At 56.6% G+C, this 16,570-nt stretch overlaps 2 protein-coding genes across 5 annotated transcripts in view; both read right to left on the reverse strand.

Annotated features, from left to right (window-relative positions):
* PLXNA1 (plexin A1) overlaps nucleotides 1-4,607 on the reverse strand; it is a 66,949-nt gene extending 62,342 nt beyond the window's left edge. The window contains exon 1 of the mRNA XM_047850156.1: nucleotides 4,435-4,607. The gene's annotated coding sequence lies outside the window, so the exon portion shown is untranslated. The remainder of the gene's footprint in view (nucleotides 1-4,434) is intronic.
* A 6-nt stretch (nucleotides 4,608-4,613) lies between these two features.
* Nucleotides 4,614-16,570, reverse strand: part of CHCHD6 (coiled-coil-helix-coiled-coil-helix domain containing 6) — a 251,285-nt gene continuing 239,328 nt past the window's right edge. For 2 of the 4 annotated variants that reach the window (XM_047850158.1, XM_047850161.1), the window contains 2 exons: nucleotides 7,469-7,604; nucleotides 4,614-4,829 (listed from right to left, as the gene is read on the reverse strand). In XM_047850158.1, coding sequence (XP_047706114.1) covers nucleotides 4,824-4,829; nucleotides 7,469-7,604 — 142 coding nt within the window. In that variant the 3' untranslated portion in view covers nucleotides 4,614-4,823. The remainder of the gene's footprint in view (nucleotides 4,830-7,468; nucleotides 7,605-16,570) is intronic. The other 2 variants (XM_047850157.1, XM_047850159.1) reach the window with 1 other exon arrangement.

The raw sequence follows: 16,570 nt of genomic DNA on the forward strand, positions 1-16,570 counted from the left end.
GGCAGCTCCCCAGCAAAGGCACTTCCCAGGGGGAGAGGCCTCGGGGGCGAGGGCTAGCTGCTGACGGCTGGCCCTAAAGGGGATGTGGGTGGTGGGTCCTCTGCCTTCACATTTATAGAGCACCAAGCATGGGACACCTGTCACCCCAATCCCTGCAGGGGGTGGCATCTATGACCGTCTCCCTTTTACAGATGAGGAAACAGAGGGCTAGCGGCTTAGGAGCTGCTGCCCCCGGGCTTGGGGCGGGTGCTGGGGCTGTCTGGCTCCCCATTACACTGCAGACTAGGAGCTCCAGAGACGGTGCAAAGGCCAGGACGAACACCCCGGGACACAGTGCCTGCTTACGTGCTGGTTTCCTGGCAACTCATCCTGGGAGCCATTGATGTGTGCACGCTCCCAGTCGTCAGGAAAGACTGCGGATTTGGCTAGTTCCCTTTCTGTCCTGTCGCTCTCGCCTCACCTGTCTTGCCTGGGTCAGGTGCACGCACATCTGGGGTTTCTAAGTCTTCCTACATGCTGCCCCTGTTCGCGTTCAAACTGTCCACCTCTGCTGCTCAGACACTCCGTGTCCGGAGGTCTACCTTGCCTGACAGTAACATAACCACTCCAGCCTCCTCAGAGTTTGCTGGTCCATCAGTCTCGATGCCTCTATTTTCAACCAGCCTGTGCCCTTATTATTAAGGTGAGGTCTTTTGTAAACAACACATGGGTGGATTGTGTGTGGTGTGTGTGTGTGTGTGTGTGTGTGTGTGTGTGTGTGTGTGTGTGGTGGGAGGGGGTGTTGTTTTTGGGTGTATGTGTGTGCGTGTGGGTTTGCACACTTAAAAACGTGTCCCCCTGAGAGGTCATGTGATTCGCCTCCTCCCACAGTGGCCTCAGGGCAGGCGCTCTCTCCATCTGCTGTGACACTCTGCCCTTCCCGTGTCCAGTGCACGTTGGACTCTTCCTCCATGCCCTGCTCTCACCCCCAGCTCAGCCACCTAGAATGACTTGGGAGGTCTGCAGCCATACCTGTACCCGCTCACGGGTGGATAAGGTGTTGGTACGTGGCGAGGCAGGCAGGTGTGTGAACCAGCACCTCACAAGAGATCCTGCCCCAGGGCTCACGGGAACCTTGGCGGTGACACCAGCTCAGACCCTGCCTCGGCATTGCTGGGCCTCTCCAGGTCAGTAATGATGCTGGCAGGAAGGAACTCTAGCCGTTTCTTTTGCCAGGGTCCACACTCTCCATCTGGGGGTGGGGGATGAGGGGAAAGGTGCAGGACTGCCCCCTCCCCCCCCAGCTGGGTCCCTGGAGTGGGTAGAGTCAAGCCTCTAGACAGCCAGGACCCCGGCTCCAGAAAAAGGTAGTGTCAGCTGTGTGCAATCTTGAGCAAGTTACTCACACCGTCTGTGCCATGGTTTCCACCCCTGGAAAGCAGGGACAGTAATGGCCCTACCCCCCACAGAGCTCTGGGACTCTAAATGAGTTAGCATTTACAAAGGGAGTGGGAGAGGACCCGGCACGTGGTGGATGTCTGATGGGACTACTCTGGAAGCTGTCCATCATGTGCCAACACAAGCTAGAAATGCACACAGGGGTGTGCACACGCCTGTTTGCACCCACTTCTCACCCCCACCCAAGCACAGGCACAAGCACAAAGGCCCACATGCTTGCTTGGCACCTCCCAGTCCTGCTGAAGTCCTTCCTGTGTGCCTGCGCCTCAGATCTGCTCCTTGTAGCAGGTGGCCTTGCCCTCTGGCTCTGGCTGGGTTCAGCTAATGGGAGGCACGCCCGAGGCTGAGGATGGCAGGAGGGGAGAGGCCTGGGCACCTCTACCTTCTTGGCCACAAGTGGGTACTTCTCACAGCAGCTGTGTCCCCTCAGTGGCTCCAGCTCCACTGAATAGAGCCCCCATGGTATCAGCTTCCACTGGGGGGCCCTGCCTCTTCCATCTGTGCCTGCAGCCCCAGGGTGATGCAAGTTTCCCACCGTTGCTAATTTCTGGGCTGTCAGGCCATCCATTTGGGTTTTGGCTCCTCCGTCTTCGGAGTTAATTCCCTATATTCGGTCCCCTGTGTTTAAAAATAATCGTGAGTGCTGGGGCACCTGGGTGGCTCGGTCGGTCGAGCGTCCGACTTCGGCTCAGGTCATGATCTCACGGTTCGTGAGTTTCAGCCCCACTTCGGGCTCTGGGCTGACAGCTCAGAGCCTGGAGCCTGCTTCGGGTTCTATGTCTCCCCCTCTCTCTCTGCTCCTCCCATGCTTATGCTCTGTCTCTCTGTGTCTCTCAATAATAAATAGACACTAAAAAAAAATATAAAAAAATAACCGTGAGTGCTTTCGGGTTTCCTGGTTGGACCCTGGATGTCACAGCCAACATCGGATTTAATCCCCTAGCAACCAGGTAGGATGGGTATCAACACTCCCTTTCAACAGTCATGTGGCTGGGAACCTGAGCCCAGGAATGTCTGCCTCCAGGTGCACACGATGTTGGACACACCCCTCACCCATGAATGCTCTCTCAAGCCAGACTTCCTACCACATATGGCCACGTGGAGGGACTGGAGGTCCACAAAGGTGACACAGAAATGCAATAAATGCATACACACAGGCGCACGGAGCCTGCACCTTGAGCACACATGCCTCCCCTCCACGTTCCAATACAATGAGACAATGGCTCTGAGCAATTACCCCCCCCCCCCCGCCCCCAGTCCTCAGTAGTAGGAAAGAGGTGGAGATTGGAAGGGGGAAGGCTGGTTCTGAATTGAGGGGAATCAGGAAAATGGGCTGAGATCCAGGAGGAGAGAGCCTGGGAGCATTAGCAGGTGGTGAGCGTGGCTGGCTGCCTGCACAAACACAGTTCATACGTACAGATGGGTGCACGCACATACGTGTGCACAGACCCAAAGGCACCCGTGGACACACATACACAGATGGGCAGATGTCCACAGACCTATGCACACGCATGTGCACACACAAAAAAGCACCCTCTATACACATGCAGAGATGCATAGGTACACACACACACAAAGGTATATATATATATATATATATATATATATATATATATATACGCATCCACATGTGCACACACAAAGGCACCTATGTACGCACATACACGCCCAGATGGAGAGGCATACACACAGCTGCCCTCGACGGACTCCTGGGTAGAAAAGTAGAGTCTGAGAGAGATTCCTGGCAGATTGGGAAGTGGGACAAAGCCCTGGACACCAGAGGCTTCTGAGGGAGTCCTGAAAGGGCCTCAGCAACTTCCAGCTGAAGGATGGCTCTGATTTTGCTTAAGCTCAATAATCCAGGTGACCTGTGACCCCACTGTGCTGGCCTGACAAAGGGCCAGTGGCTTCTTGGGCTGCTGGGGGAGGCCGGGAGGAGGCTCAGGCCAGGGCACCCTGCCACCCACCAGGGCTGCTCACCTCCGCATGGACCCCAAATGCCTCCTTGTGTGTTTTGGCAAGCTGACCCAGAACATGGAGACGGGGCATCTCCCAAAGCTCTTTTCCTCTCAGCCAATATGTAGCTTGGCTGAATAAAGCTGCCTTGTGCTACCTGCCCGGACAGCTGGACACTGCCGAGCCTCAACCCCCACTTGAGCTTTGTGTGTGAGAGTTCGGGGATGAGCAGAGATGCCTGGGCTGCAAAGCCGGAGTCGAGATGCAGGCTCTCAGCTCCAGATGGCGAGGGGCTCTCCAAAGGAACTTTCGCAGGAAATCCAAGGTCACCAGCAAGAGCAGCTGGTGAATCAGAAGCCCCATCTCAGGCTCCTGCTGCGTCCCTCACACAGCCCTGGGCCAGGCTCGGTGCAGCCCGGGTGTGGTCAAGACACCTCAGCTGGGATCCCTCCAGAAGCCAAGGACCGGCAGACCAGTGTGTGGACCCCAACTAAGCAGAGCACGTCCCAAACATCGTTGTCCTCTGCACTTCTCAATCCCTGTGTCCTTCACTGCAGCCCCCAGAATCACCAGCACCCAAGCCAGAGGTCTAGAAATCATCCTTGATTCTCCCCTATACCACTCAAATCCAGAGGCACGCTAACCTCGGCTGCTAAGCCTCGCCTCGGTCTGTCCCCCGACCTGGCCCACCAGCCTCCCACTTATCATGCCCTCAAGTGCCTGCAGGGCTCTCCTTGGCACTCAGTCCTGCCCCACTTGAGCCCACCCTCCCCCGAGAGCCACGGAGGTGTCACTCAGCCCTAACGTCATGGCCTGGCATCCCCCTATACCACCCAGCCCCCGATCTGCTTTCTGCAAAGCCCAGCTCTGGGCTCCCTGAGCCCTGCATCTGGGGTCCCACTCACCCAGCCTCTGGCTTGCCCAGCGGTCATCCATTCAGCTTCTACATTGGAGTTCAGACAGAGCCTCTGTCAGGAAGCTGGCCTGCTCTCTCCACTCCGTCCCCAGAAAGAACTGCATTCCCCCCATTTCATCTCCTACCTGCTTCTGGGCGGCCTTTTGCTGCTGCAGCATAATTGGGGGCTTCCACATCTGTCTCCCCTGCTAGGCTGGGTGCTCCCCAAGGGGGAACAGCCTGTTTCATTCAGCCTGCATCGCCGTGGTCCAGCACAGGTATGGACAGAGAGGAGGCAGCAGCAGCTGTGTGCCAGCCGAGAGAATGACTGAAAACAAAGACATTTGCTTTATTTGTTTTCGGACAGTAGCACATCCTCTACTTCCCAAACACATGGCAGCCCCAAGCAGAGAGACATCCATAGGCACCCAGGAGAAAATGGCTGTGGCCCAGGGGTCTGCGGACTGTGGTCCCATCACTGGTTCCTTCTTCAGAGCTCCAAGTCACCGCCAGGGCCAGGATGGAGGCCTGCTCCTCAACCCTGTAAAGGAGAACAGGTCACAGTTCAGTCATGGCCCTCTCTTTTGGGAACCCCGCTCATCCCCAGAGCCTCGGCTCTAAGAGGGCCCCCGGCCCTCGGGATGCCCCATGAGTGTGACTGTTCGATGGAAAGGGTGCCCCCCAGCTGGTCCCTGCAACCTGGGACTGTGCCTCTTCGTCTCCATGCCCACTCAGCACATGCCTCCGGTGGCCCATTAACAAGGAGCCTGTGCTCATCTGACCGCCCTTACAGACAGGCAGGCAGGCCCCAGCCCAAGGCTGCTTCACCCTGCCAAGGTCTCCCCTGCCTTCTTACCTAACCACTCTGAGTTTTCTAAGTGAAACCGGTCAGAGAGCAGGCTCTGCTGTATGAGAGCCTTCACCATCAGGCTGCGTCTTGCTGAAACCTGCCTCCAAGGCGCTGCCCACATCCACACACACGCACACATCCCCGGGCTTGGAAGGGACCACGCAGGTGCCGGCAGGAGCTCTGGGGAGGCACCTCCTGGTGGTGGGCCTCTGATACCCACTCCCTGACTGCCAGAGATGAGGGCTCCTGCCAGCTGGTATTTCGAGAAGCAAATCGCTATCAGAGATCCCCCCGGCCCCATCCCGGCTCCACCAGGAGCCTTCTGAGGCAGAGGTGGGCAGAGGTGGGCAGAGGGCAGCAACAGGGTACGCTGTGGGCACCGAGGGCCTCAGGAGTCGGTGGAACACGCTTCTCCCAAAGGAACGCTGCACACGCCGCGCAGTCGGAGCAGGGCTGGCCTCTGCTGCTGCCAGTTGCCTGGGCTCCAATTTAGGCTTTAATAACGCCAGGGGGTGGGGGCCGGGGAGGAGGGAGCCAGGCCTGGCAGTGCCCCAGAGCCTCTCTCAGGCGTGCTAGAGCTACAGAGAACACACTGGAGATAAATGCAATCTGTCTTCCTTCGTAATCACATTTTTGCCTCAGTGCAATGAAGATATATTGGTGAGATGTGTTTGTTAAAGATACATTCTGCTGGGGGCGGGGCGGAAAATTCTGTGGCCGTGGGGCCCGAAGGGAAAGATGGAGGGTAGTCGGGGGGCTGGGGGGGGGGGGCCAGAGGGCTCTGCGGGGAATCAAGGAGGCCACAGCAGGACCCTAGGCCTCTCCCTCAGTAGAAAGTTAGGTGCACGGTGTGCAAGCCCGTGCCATGGTCCTCCGATCCCACCTGGGCAAGGGTTCTCGTGCTCGCCTTCACAAACACCTTGGTAGAAGTGAAGGGGCCCAAGAGGGTCACCTGTTCCCGTGGCCCACATTTCGTGGTGCAGGGCCACTGGCCCGGCTCCGCTCTGCGCTGCAGGGACCGCCGGCAGGGTCTTTGCTGCTCAACTTGAAATTGAGCAAACAGCTTTGCATGCTCTACGGTGGGGAGGAAATGTGATCTCCCGAGCAGGCTTCACGCCTGGTGCCGCGCGGAGCTGCTGCTGGGCCCCGGGCTGTCCCAGAGCCCACTCTGGGCAGCGGGCGCTGCGGCTGGGCCTCAGAGCCCAGACGCGCACACTGCGCCGCACGGGGCCCGAGCTGACAGAAGAGTGAGGAGGGCTCTGGCGAGGCCGCGCTTTTGAGCAGGAGAGACACTCCGCCGGACCTAGCCAGACCGGACCTCCGGCCTCAGCCTTCCCGCCACCAGTACCCACAGCAGTTTGTCTCCTACCGGGCACAAGGGGCTCTTTCACAGGAAGAAAGCCCCATCCTACAGCCCGTCTAGCAAACATTCCGGCACTCTGGGGAGGTCCAAGTCAGGCGCCCCTAAGTGAACACCAGAGAGGGCCTGGGTCCAGCCTGGGGCAGTTACTGCTGGGCTTGGGAAGGGCGATGGAATTGTCTAGAAGAGGAACGGCAATGGGGGGAGGTGGGAGGACAGGGTTGGGAGCTGGCTGGGAGGGTTAGGGGAAGAGGGCAAGACCTTGGGGCCAGCTCTCAGGGGAGGCCCACTGCCATCCTCACACATCCAGGACACCTCACCACTGCCCTGCAGGAGGGCTGGGGGGTGTAGAAGACCTGGGACCACCGTGACCCCCTCCCACTCACCAGAGGCTGGGTGCTAGCCTGCCCCTTCAGACCCGCACAGAAGGGTGGGCCAAGAGGTACCCTTCACTCCCTCATCCTGTCGGGCAGGCTGCACCTACTTTTCTACCTCCCTGAACCCAGAGGCTCTTCTCCTTCCCAGGACTGCCCCTGCCCTTTCCGTGACCCTGACCCTGCACCATGGGCCCTTCCCGTGAGCTCCTACTTCCAACTGCTCAAAGGTAAGAAGTGGGTGGCACAGGCATACCCTTTACTAGGTGGTGGGACCCAGAGCTGCTCCCAGACCCGCTCCCGGACCCAGAGCTTACTCAGAGCCACTCCCAGACCTAGCCTGGTGGGGTCCAAGGCCCCTGGGCCCTCTTTTCCTAACCCGGCTATCCGAGGGCAGTCATGGGATCAGCTAGACATAACGTCCGAACCAGGAAGTGGCAGAGGAAATCAAAGTTCCTGACTCAGTCCCTGTGCACAAGGCAGAGGCCTCGAGGTCGGCATGTCTGACTTCGCAAAGACGGGCCGAGAGAGTCCGGCGTCGGCACCCGGCCCCCATGCGTCCAGCAGCCCAGGCCAGGCGCAAGGCGAGGCCTTACCTTGTGAGCGGTGCTCACGCAGTGCTGGTAAGCCTTGACCAGATCCGAGCACAGGAGTACTTCTTGTAGGTGGTCACGGTAGCAGCGGAGAATCTGGGCCTGCAGCCCTGAACACACAGGCTCTGTCCGGCGGGGCCTGCAGGGACAGAGAGCAGCTGGGCCTGGGGTTCGGCCCCAGTGGGCACAGAGGGGATCCGCTCCCTCACTCAGCACCACCAGCTGGGCACCTGGCAGCCATCAGCATCGGGTTACTCCTCAGAGAGAACCAAGAACACAGGGGGTCAAGGGCTGTCCACAGCGGCAGACGCCGAGGGGACCGGGCTGGGGCTGCGGGCTCCACAAGGGCTCCAGCCCCGCAGGAGAGGGGCCGAGGTGGCCGGCTGGAAGAGCCCCGTGCCCACCCCCACTTGCTGCCTCGTAGGGCTCTTCCTGCCTAACGGGCACACCTGACTGTGACTGTGCCATTGCACACACCGCAGCTTTCTCATACAGAGGTGGTAAATCTGATCTCAGAACTAATATATGCACAACGAAGAGAACAGGAAAAACCACAGAAGTGTCTAAAAACATACATAACATTTTTAGAACCTCACTTCCTGGAGATAACCTCTGCAGCGTTTGGGGGGGACACTTTCTTCTTTTTTCTTTCTTTATCAGAGAAGGTTCAGAACCTATCAAAAAATGAGTCTGTTTTCTTTTCTCAAATATGAAACGAAACCCAAAGGAAATAGAGATTGTGCTGAAGTGGATCGGTGGCATCCCTGGGCCGCTCTGACCAGTCTGTCTCCTTCCCGACGCCTTCTATCGCCCCCTCTCCCTTCCGTCTCTCTCTGGCAGGAACATGCGCAGGCAAGGTCTCACTCACGTGCACACACACACTCACGCTGCACGCCAGGCACCACCCTACTCATCCTTGTAACACCTCTGTGCAGTACGTGCTGTGATCTCTCACCTCCTGCTACAAGTCAGGAAACCGAGGTACAGAGGATGAAGTAACCTGCCCAAGGTCACCCGCTGAGAAGTGGGAAGGGGGGCAGATATTTACGAGGGTATGGCTGCACTGTTTTCACAGATGGTTTTCAGGCCAGGTCCACGCCGGAACCTTTGCTGCCATAGAAGGAACCGTAGAAGGCACCTGACGTGGCCTTTCGGCATAAACACCACCTGTGGTCAGGGCACTTGACGGGAGTTGTAAAAATGCAGAAAGCCCCTCTTCAAGGCTCTCAGCAGTGAGAGGATCACTCTGGCGCTAGACACAGCTCTGCCCCCATCACCCGGCAGGGAGACTTGCAGGTTAATAATTCTCCCGGCCCGGTGTCTCGATATTTTAGAAATCCAGCCATGCAGCGGGTATGGAACGGGGCAGCACCATTATTATTTTAAGAGAACTCAAACAAACCGAGTTCGTCGGTAAAGAACAGCAAGCAGTGGAATGAATGCTCAGTGGCTTAGCAGGTCAGACACCCAGTATTGAACAGTCTCACTTTACCAGCCCGGAGGTGGCACTTTCGCTACCGCTGTGCCACCAACGATGCCACACCGGGGCTGGGTGCCCCTGCCTTCCCCTGCACCGTCCCCGTGTGTTGGCTATCATCCTCAGGCCTGCTGTGATGTGATTATGTGATGGAAGAAGCAGCCCACCCGTTCCTGGGGTGGGGGTGGGGGGGCGGAGAGCAGAGGGGACAGCTCAGGAGGCCGCACTGGCCTGGCTCTGCCCCAACAATGTGCAGTTCCATTGGGTTCTGAGGATGCAGGCATAGAGCCGAGGCCGGCCCTCTACCACCATTCCATTCCAGTCCTTGATATCACTGCCCCGGTTCGTGTCCATGGCATGGGCGAGATCTTAGGGATTTCCTACTGAGGACACATGGGGTCTCGTCTCAGCACTAGCCTCCCATCGTCACACAGGGCAGGAAGATGGGCTCCTAGGATTCAGCTCTTTCCTCTCGGAACCCTGGGACCCCTGCCACTGGATTCTGTCCGCCACCGCCCACAACTGGGGCACAGGTGGGGCACCTGCCTCTTCCCAATTCTTGCCGAAGGTCTCTCCATGCTTGTATTTAAAACTCTGACATTGTGGGCCTCTTAAAATGGATTTTCAGGGGCGCCTGGGTGGCTCAGTCGGTTGAGCGTCCCAATTCGGCTCAGGTCATGATCTCACGGTCCGTGGGTTCGAGCCCCGTGTCAGGCTCTGTGCTGACAGCTCAGAGCCTGGAGCCTGCTTTGGATTCTGTGTCTCCACCTCTTTCTGCCCCTCCCCCACTCATGATATGTCTCTCTCTCTCTCTCCCCCCCCACAAAAAAAATTTTAAAAATATATATTAAAAAAATAAAATGGATTTTCAGCCTTTTGCTGGACATTTCATCTTGGGCAAATTCTCTCTACAACTATGCTAATTGCTTCACTCCCAATTGTTCTGATGTTCTCCCTTAGGATGCCGGGAACACAGAGAGCTTTGCTTTGTGCCCTCCATCTCAACTATCTTCCCTTCTTTGTTTTACTCTCTTGTTCTCCGTCCTGGGGGAACACAGCTTATTCCTTCCCCATTCCAGACCTGCCCTTGGCAGGGTGAAGCCCATGAGACCATATCTTTTTTGTGGCTCCTTCCTGGTGTCTCTGTTGCTGTAGCTCCCAAAGGCACAGGCTTTATTGTACCCACTTTTGGACCCTCTGAGGCAGTACTCCCCATCACGTGAGCCCATGAGTGCCTGCTCCCAGCTGCAGCCCAGCCGGCCGGCAGGTACTCGGGGGGCATCTGTAGTTGGGGGAAGCACCGGGCTGAGTAGAGGCAGAGGTGTAGCTGTAAGGCTGTTATGAGGCCTCCAGGTCTACAGGGAAACAAGACAGGTGGGGTCAGAGCCACCCGGGCCGGCTGGTTGGGCTGAGCTGTCCTGGAGCCACAGCACCGACCCCATGAGGCCTCACCTTCTCCAGATCTGCCACAGGGACACTGGCTTTCACTCTGCAGGCTGTAAAAGGGTAGAGCGGTTGTCTCCTATCTTGTCCCTCTCCTTCTGCCCCCGCTTCCTTCGGTTTCAGATCCCTGGATGGAGGCCCCTGTGCATTTTGAGGGCAAACATCACAGAACCCCCCAGTAGGCTTCAAGTTCAGGAGAAAGTGGGCCACAGAGAAATCCATCCCCTCGAAACCAGGATCACCTCTGCAACTGCAGAGGCTTCTCTCCTCTGGGACTTATCAGGAACAATATGAGGAGACAGGATAGCAGGCAAATGTCAACTGGAAGAAATTTCACCCGTTTGCCTACAAAATGGCTCTGAATGGGAAGGCAGACAGGGAGAGCACAGCTCTCCAAATAAAAGGCTCTCTCTGAAGCAAGGTGGGGCAGGGCCTGGGGTCCGACCATTCATGAAATCCGCTGCGTTCTATCCAAGCACAGCCCCACCCTGCCCTGGGCCACACCAACCCTATTTACACTGCATACAAATCAGCACAGAGGCTAAGAAACATTCAGGCTTATAAACAGCTGCTTTTTGAATGCATAAAAAATGTATCCACAACTTTCCAGGGATTGAGAGAAGTCCAGCTGCCCTAAGAGGTGTTCACTGCCACAAGTATGCCCTTTGCACATTTAGATCTAATGGTCCACGTGGCTTTGAAGGGGTTAACGTCACCCAGGGCAGAAGGCTAAGAGTGCATTGCTAAGGAAGGCAGCTCTCCTCTCTGGACCTTACTGTCCTCAGCTGTAAACTGGAACACTGCCCGCCCTGGGCTAACGAAGGCTCGACAGGCATGTGCATGACAGTGTGTGTCGTGAAGGGCCGCTCTCACCAGCAGCCTGGCTGTCAATGGGGCAGGGGTAAGGCTGGGGAGGGAGGAGAGCTGAGGAAGAGACGCCAGTGTTACTGGTGGCACTTGGTAAAGAGTGAAGACAGGAGGCTTTGGGGCTGGGACTCTAGATGTCGGCTCGAAGGTGGGGCCTTGTCTGAACATGTCCCTCTCCCTGCAACCTAAGCTCTAGTGTCTTCCAGACCTTGCTCAGATCTTGTCCAGGTCTTGCTGGTGCCTATTTCCCCAGCAATCTTTTTCTTTTCTTCTCTTCTCTTTTCTTTCTTCTTCTTTTTTTTTTTGTTTTTGTTTTTTGAGAGAGAGCAAGAGACCGTGCTCTCAAGCAGGGGAAGGGGAAAAGGAGAGGGAGAGAGAAAATCTTAAGCAGGCTCCACAACTGTGAGATCATGACCTAAGCCAAAATCAAGAGTCAGATGCTTAACCAGCTGAGCCACCCAGGCGCCCCTCCCCAGGAATCTCGAGGTACCAATCACAGTGCATCTTCTCCAAGGATCCAGCAGACCCATGAGCGTGGCACCTATAGAACAGTGGGGAAAACACAGCTTTTGCCCCAAACCTGGGGCCAGGCTCTGGCTGTACCATTTCCCACTGTGTGGTCAGGGGTCAGATGGGGAAGAGGGCCCCCCACTGTGCAGACCTGCTCGAGACTCAGCACGTGGGGGTCAGTCCTCAACCCCAGTGTCCCGAACACTGAGGAAACAGGCTGAACGTTGCTTCCTCTGCACAAAGGGCTTCCACACCCTCCCTGCCCTGAGGGCTGGCACAATGGCCACAGGCAGGGCGCACAATGAGCAGGAGGCAGAGACCAATGGACTCTAAGCCCTGCCCTGTTCACTTGGACAACAGGCCCGTGGAACCAACCAATCACCAGGGGCACCACACAGATGTCTGGGAGTGAGGGCCTCAGAAAGGCCAACAATGCCACGATGACCTCTGGGCATTCAGGATCAGGCAGCCCCCGCCCCCCATGCTGCCCACGAACCAGAGTTCTACCTCCTTGATGGTAATAACATGTTTCCGTAAGAGCAGTGAAAAAGAACGTTAGAAAAAGGCAAAGTATTAGCCAGGAATAAGAACACGCTCTGCCCCCCTCCCGTCCCACGGCACCACGGTCAGGCCCACAAGGCCCTTGTGTGCTCCCCACCGCTGCCCAGCTCTCTGAGAAGCAGAGCGGCTCTCACCACCGGGCACCACACACTGGGAACCCTCTACCTCTGGGCCGCCTGCTCCCCTCCCTTCCCACTCTGGGCACACAGGTTCCTTACTCCTTAACCTCTGCCCTGCAAACCTGCGAGCTAGCCCATCAATCACCCCTACCAAACCTGGAACTTCTCCTCCACCCACTGCCAATCCCCAGGTCTATTCCACAGTTTTCCCTAAGAGCTCAAGACTTCTGAATCCAACAGGCCCCTGGAGCCTTCGCTGCAGGCATCCCAGGTTGCCCTGACTCGCCATTTCCTTGATGGGATTCACCATCTAGCACCAAGGAACACACTCCCCTTCCCTGGTTTCCTGCCTTGGTGAGTGGCTATCCCTCCGGCCACCCACCTTGGTGGAAAACCTGGATTCGTTCTAGATGTTTCCTCCTGCCTCCATTCTAGATGTCTCCCCCCGTCTTTCCAAATATCTCCCTTCACTCTACTGATCTCCTCCTACTCTCATTCTAGATATTCCTCCCACCTTCACTCTAGATATCTCTCCCACTTTCATTCTAGATGTCTCCCTGCCTTCGTTTGAGACTTCTCCCCTGCTTTCTTTCTAGATGTTTCCCCCACCTTCACCCTTGTTGTAAATATCTCTTCCCACCTTCATTCCTTAATGTATCCCTTTTGCCTCTAAGTAAACCAGCCCTGCCTTTCTCCATTCAAACTGAAAACCGAAGATGCCTCCATTCGCCATCCCAAAGGGCTCAGAAACCCATTCTCCCACTTCTGGTGACCTAACCTACTCTTACCTGGGCACATCTAGATGCCACTTGCTGCTCTCCCTGCCCCCAACCACCCTCCACGGTCAGAGGTTTTTCATTCCCCTCAGATGTGGCATTGGGCCTCTGGCTCCTGTTTACAGAAGCCCTACCTGCCTGCCCATCTCCTGCCTCCCCCACCCCTCCCCTGCTCCAATTCTGAGCGGTGCCCATAACAGACTCCCGTAGGCCTTCTCATTGGCCATCACGATCCTTCTAGAGGGTCTCCCTGAGCTCCCACAGCCTCTTCTTTGCCCCAACGGCTTCCCTCCCCCATGCCACCCCCTCGAGTCACATAGTCCATCAGTGCCCCAAGGGCACTGCCAGCTTCACACACCCTTCCACAGGGCCCTCCATCAGCAATTCCTGCTCAACCCAAGTGCCTGAGCGGCCTCTCCTACTGGCCTTTCTCCCTTATACCTTCACTATTCCACTCTGTCCACCAATACACTCATTTTTCTAAGAAGTTGAACACCATTTCAGACCCAAACCACCTGTGCCCCTTATGTCCCTCTCAGCCCACCCTCCTTTCCAAGAAGCACTGCTCAGGACTCCCCCTCCTACCCCTCACCCCTGGCCCCCAGGTCAGCCTCATCAGGCTCGTCTTACTCAGGGTGGTCACGATAGCCCTGCTATGGCCAGCAACACTGTTCATTCCCTGAGGCCCTCTCCCTCTGCTCCCTGGAAGCTCCACCCATGACCCCTGCTCTCCCCACAGCACTCGGCTCACAGGCCACGCTCCACGCCAGAGCTCAGCAGGTCACAGGGCCCAAGCGGGCCTGCTGCTTGCTCCTGCACCCTCCTCCTCCTGCACGCTTACCTTGGGAGACGGCATCAGCACTGAGGAGACTAGCTGGACGCCCAGGAAAGGAAAGTCACCCCTGCCAGAGCTCACTCCCACCTCCCCACCACGCCAAGCTGCCCTAGGCTTTATCTCCCAGAAGCTCCTCATCCAGTCCCAAGTCCCCATCATTATTTAAACAGCTACTTAAACTCCTCCTTACCTCTGGCCCATCTTCTCTACTGCAATTGGTGATTTTTCTAGAACACAAAGCAGCCCAGATTTCTAAAACGCCAAGCCAGTTTAAAAACCCATTTCTTGGGTGATTACCAGAAAGGAATCTGTGCTAATCATTATTTCATTTAATCACCAGAAGAAACTTATAAGGTGGGAACGTTACTTATTTTTTTAATTTTTGTTAAATGTTTATTTACTTTTGAGAGAGAGAAAGAGAGACAGAGCACGAGCGGGGGAGGGGCAGAGAGAGCGGGAGACACAGAATCGGAAGCAGGCTCCAGGCTCTGAGCTGTCAGCACAGAGCCCGATGCGGGGGCTCGGACCCACGAACTGTGAGATCATGACCTGAGCCGAATTCGGACGCTCAACCGACTGAGCCCCCCAGGCGCCCGTTTACTTACTTTATCTTAAATGAAGAAACAGCGGCGCAGAGAGACCCAGCAGCTTGCTCATGCTTCACGTGTAATAAGCAGGAGCAGCAATCGGGTTTGAGCCTTACTCTAGGCCCGCTGGCTCACTGTGTTCCCGTGGTCCTTGCGCAACCCCCATGTGCCCTGGTACCGCCATCTGTCATCCGTGTTAAGCCGTGCAGTTGATATTACCATGCCACTAGCCTGAACGCCCTAAGAAGGCAGGCTGTGTCCCCAGCACCTCACAAGCTGAATGCGGGTATCAGTCTCAGACCTCAGCCTCTCGGCCTTGCTCTCGTTTCCCCCAAGACACAGGGGAACCAGCTGGAAGTACCCAGAACATGGCTTGGGGACCTCGTGGCTCCTGTCTGTGCCTGTTCCTTCTCTCTGGTCTTGTTCCCCCCATCCACGGGGCAAACCTTTAGTGGCCTTCCCTGTCTTCAGGAACTTCCTCGATATGCCCACTGGATTCTGACACGTCTACCTGTCTGTCTCCACACAGGGGCTGGAGACCCCAAGGCAGGTCCAGAGCTGTGACGGGGCCTGCCCAGATGCCACCTCAGATGACACGGATGAAGCGATGTACCCACTGCAGCTTCTAGCACCCTCCACTTCAGTCCAGGCCCTCGCTGGCCAGGGAGGCGGGGTTTGGGCACAGGATTGAGCCTGGGCAAGCACGAGCCCCTCAGCCTCATGGAACAGGGCTGAGTGAAAGGTCTAGGGCTGAAACTGTGCCTCTGCAGGGAGAAAAAAAGCCCTGGGCCTCCAACAGCCATGGATGGCCATGGCCATGGCCCGGGGGAAACAGACCCTCACGTCATCTGAATTTCTCGATTCACAGCGAGGGACTGGTTTTAGCTTTCCTGTAGCACAAGCTGTGGCTTAGGTTAGCTAGGATTGAGTGTCTGTCACTTGCAGACCAGGATGCTGTCTAGAGAAGACAATGTGGATGGAATGTGGGGTCACGGGCTCCTGAGAACTCTGTGTACACACGTATGGGCCAGTGGATTGGAGGGCCTCCTGCCAGAAGTCATGTCCTTCTCAGAAGGAACCTCAGAATGCAACATTAATTGGCAACAGGGTTGTGGCAGATATAGTTAGTTAGGATGCGGTCATTCTGGGATCTAGGGAGGACCCCTAATCCATATGGCTGGTGTCCCCATAAAGAGAGACACAGACACACAGGGAGAAAGAAGGCCATGTGATGACAGAGGCACAGACTGGAGTGATGTGCCTACAAGCCAAGGAGCTCCAAGGCCTGCTGGCGGTGCCAGAAGCCTCGAGACAGGCACAAAGGCTGGTCCTGTTTAAAGACTCCCAATTTGGGTTCTTTGTCACAGCAGCTCCAGGAAATGAACGCTGTCAGTCCTGCAGGAAAGGGTCTGACCTAGTCTCTGGAGGCAGAGCTGGGAGTGCCGAACGGCAGGGGCAGTTGGTGGGAGGCAGGTGAATCGCTAGTTACCTTCTAACCAAGAGCAACGTGAGCTCCTCTGCAACAGACGGCTCCTGGACCACAGCAGCCCACTCTGATGAGTATCTACCAAGTGCCAGGCTCTCCGGTCCGCACAGTGCCTCTCACCCTGTGAGGTCACCTCCAGTCAGAGAACCGGGCTCCTCTGCCTTGCTTCATCTAATTGACAAGTAGAGAGGCTGTAATTCATGACCAGGTCTGCAGAGCTCTTCCCCATGCTCCTGGGTGGAGGATCAGGCTATTTGGGGGGGGGGGGGGGGGGGGAGGTAGCAGGTAGGGACGGCGGTGACAAAGGGTAGGTTTCTAGCTCAGTAAACAGCACAGGTAGAAAATTCAGCTTCCTCTGAGATGACATCTGGGCAGGCCTGCGGTCCTGGTCATTCTGAAACCATCATTCTGAAACCAATACCTGCCAGAGCCCGCCACGTGCCA

This window comes from Prionailurus viverrinus, chromosome A2 (genome assembly GCF_022837055.1).
Source record: "Prionailurus viverrinus isolate Anna chromosome A2, UM_Priviv_1.0, whole genome shotgun sequence".
NCBI classification, from domain to species: Eukaryota; Metazoa; Chordata; class Mammalia; order Carnivora; family Felidae; genus Prionailurus; species Prionailurus viverrinus.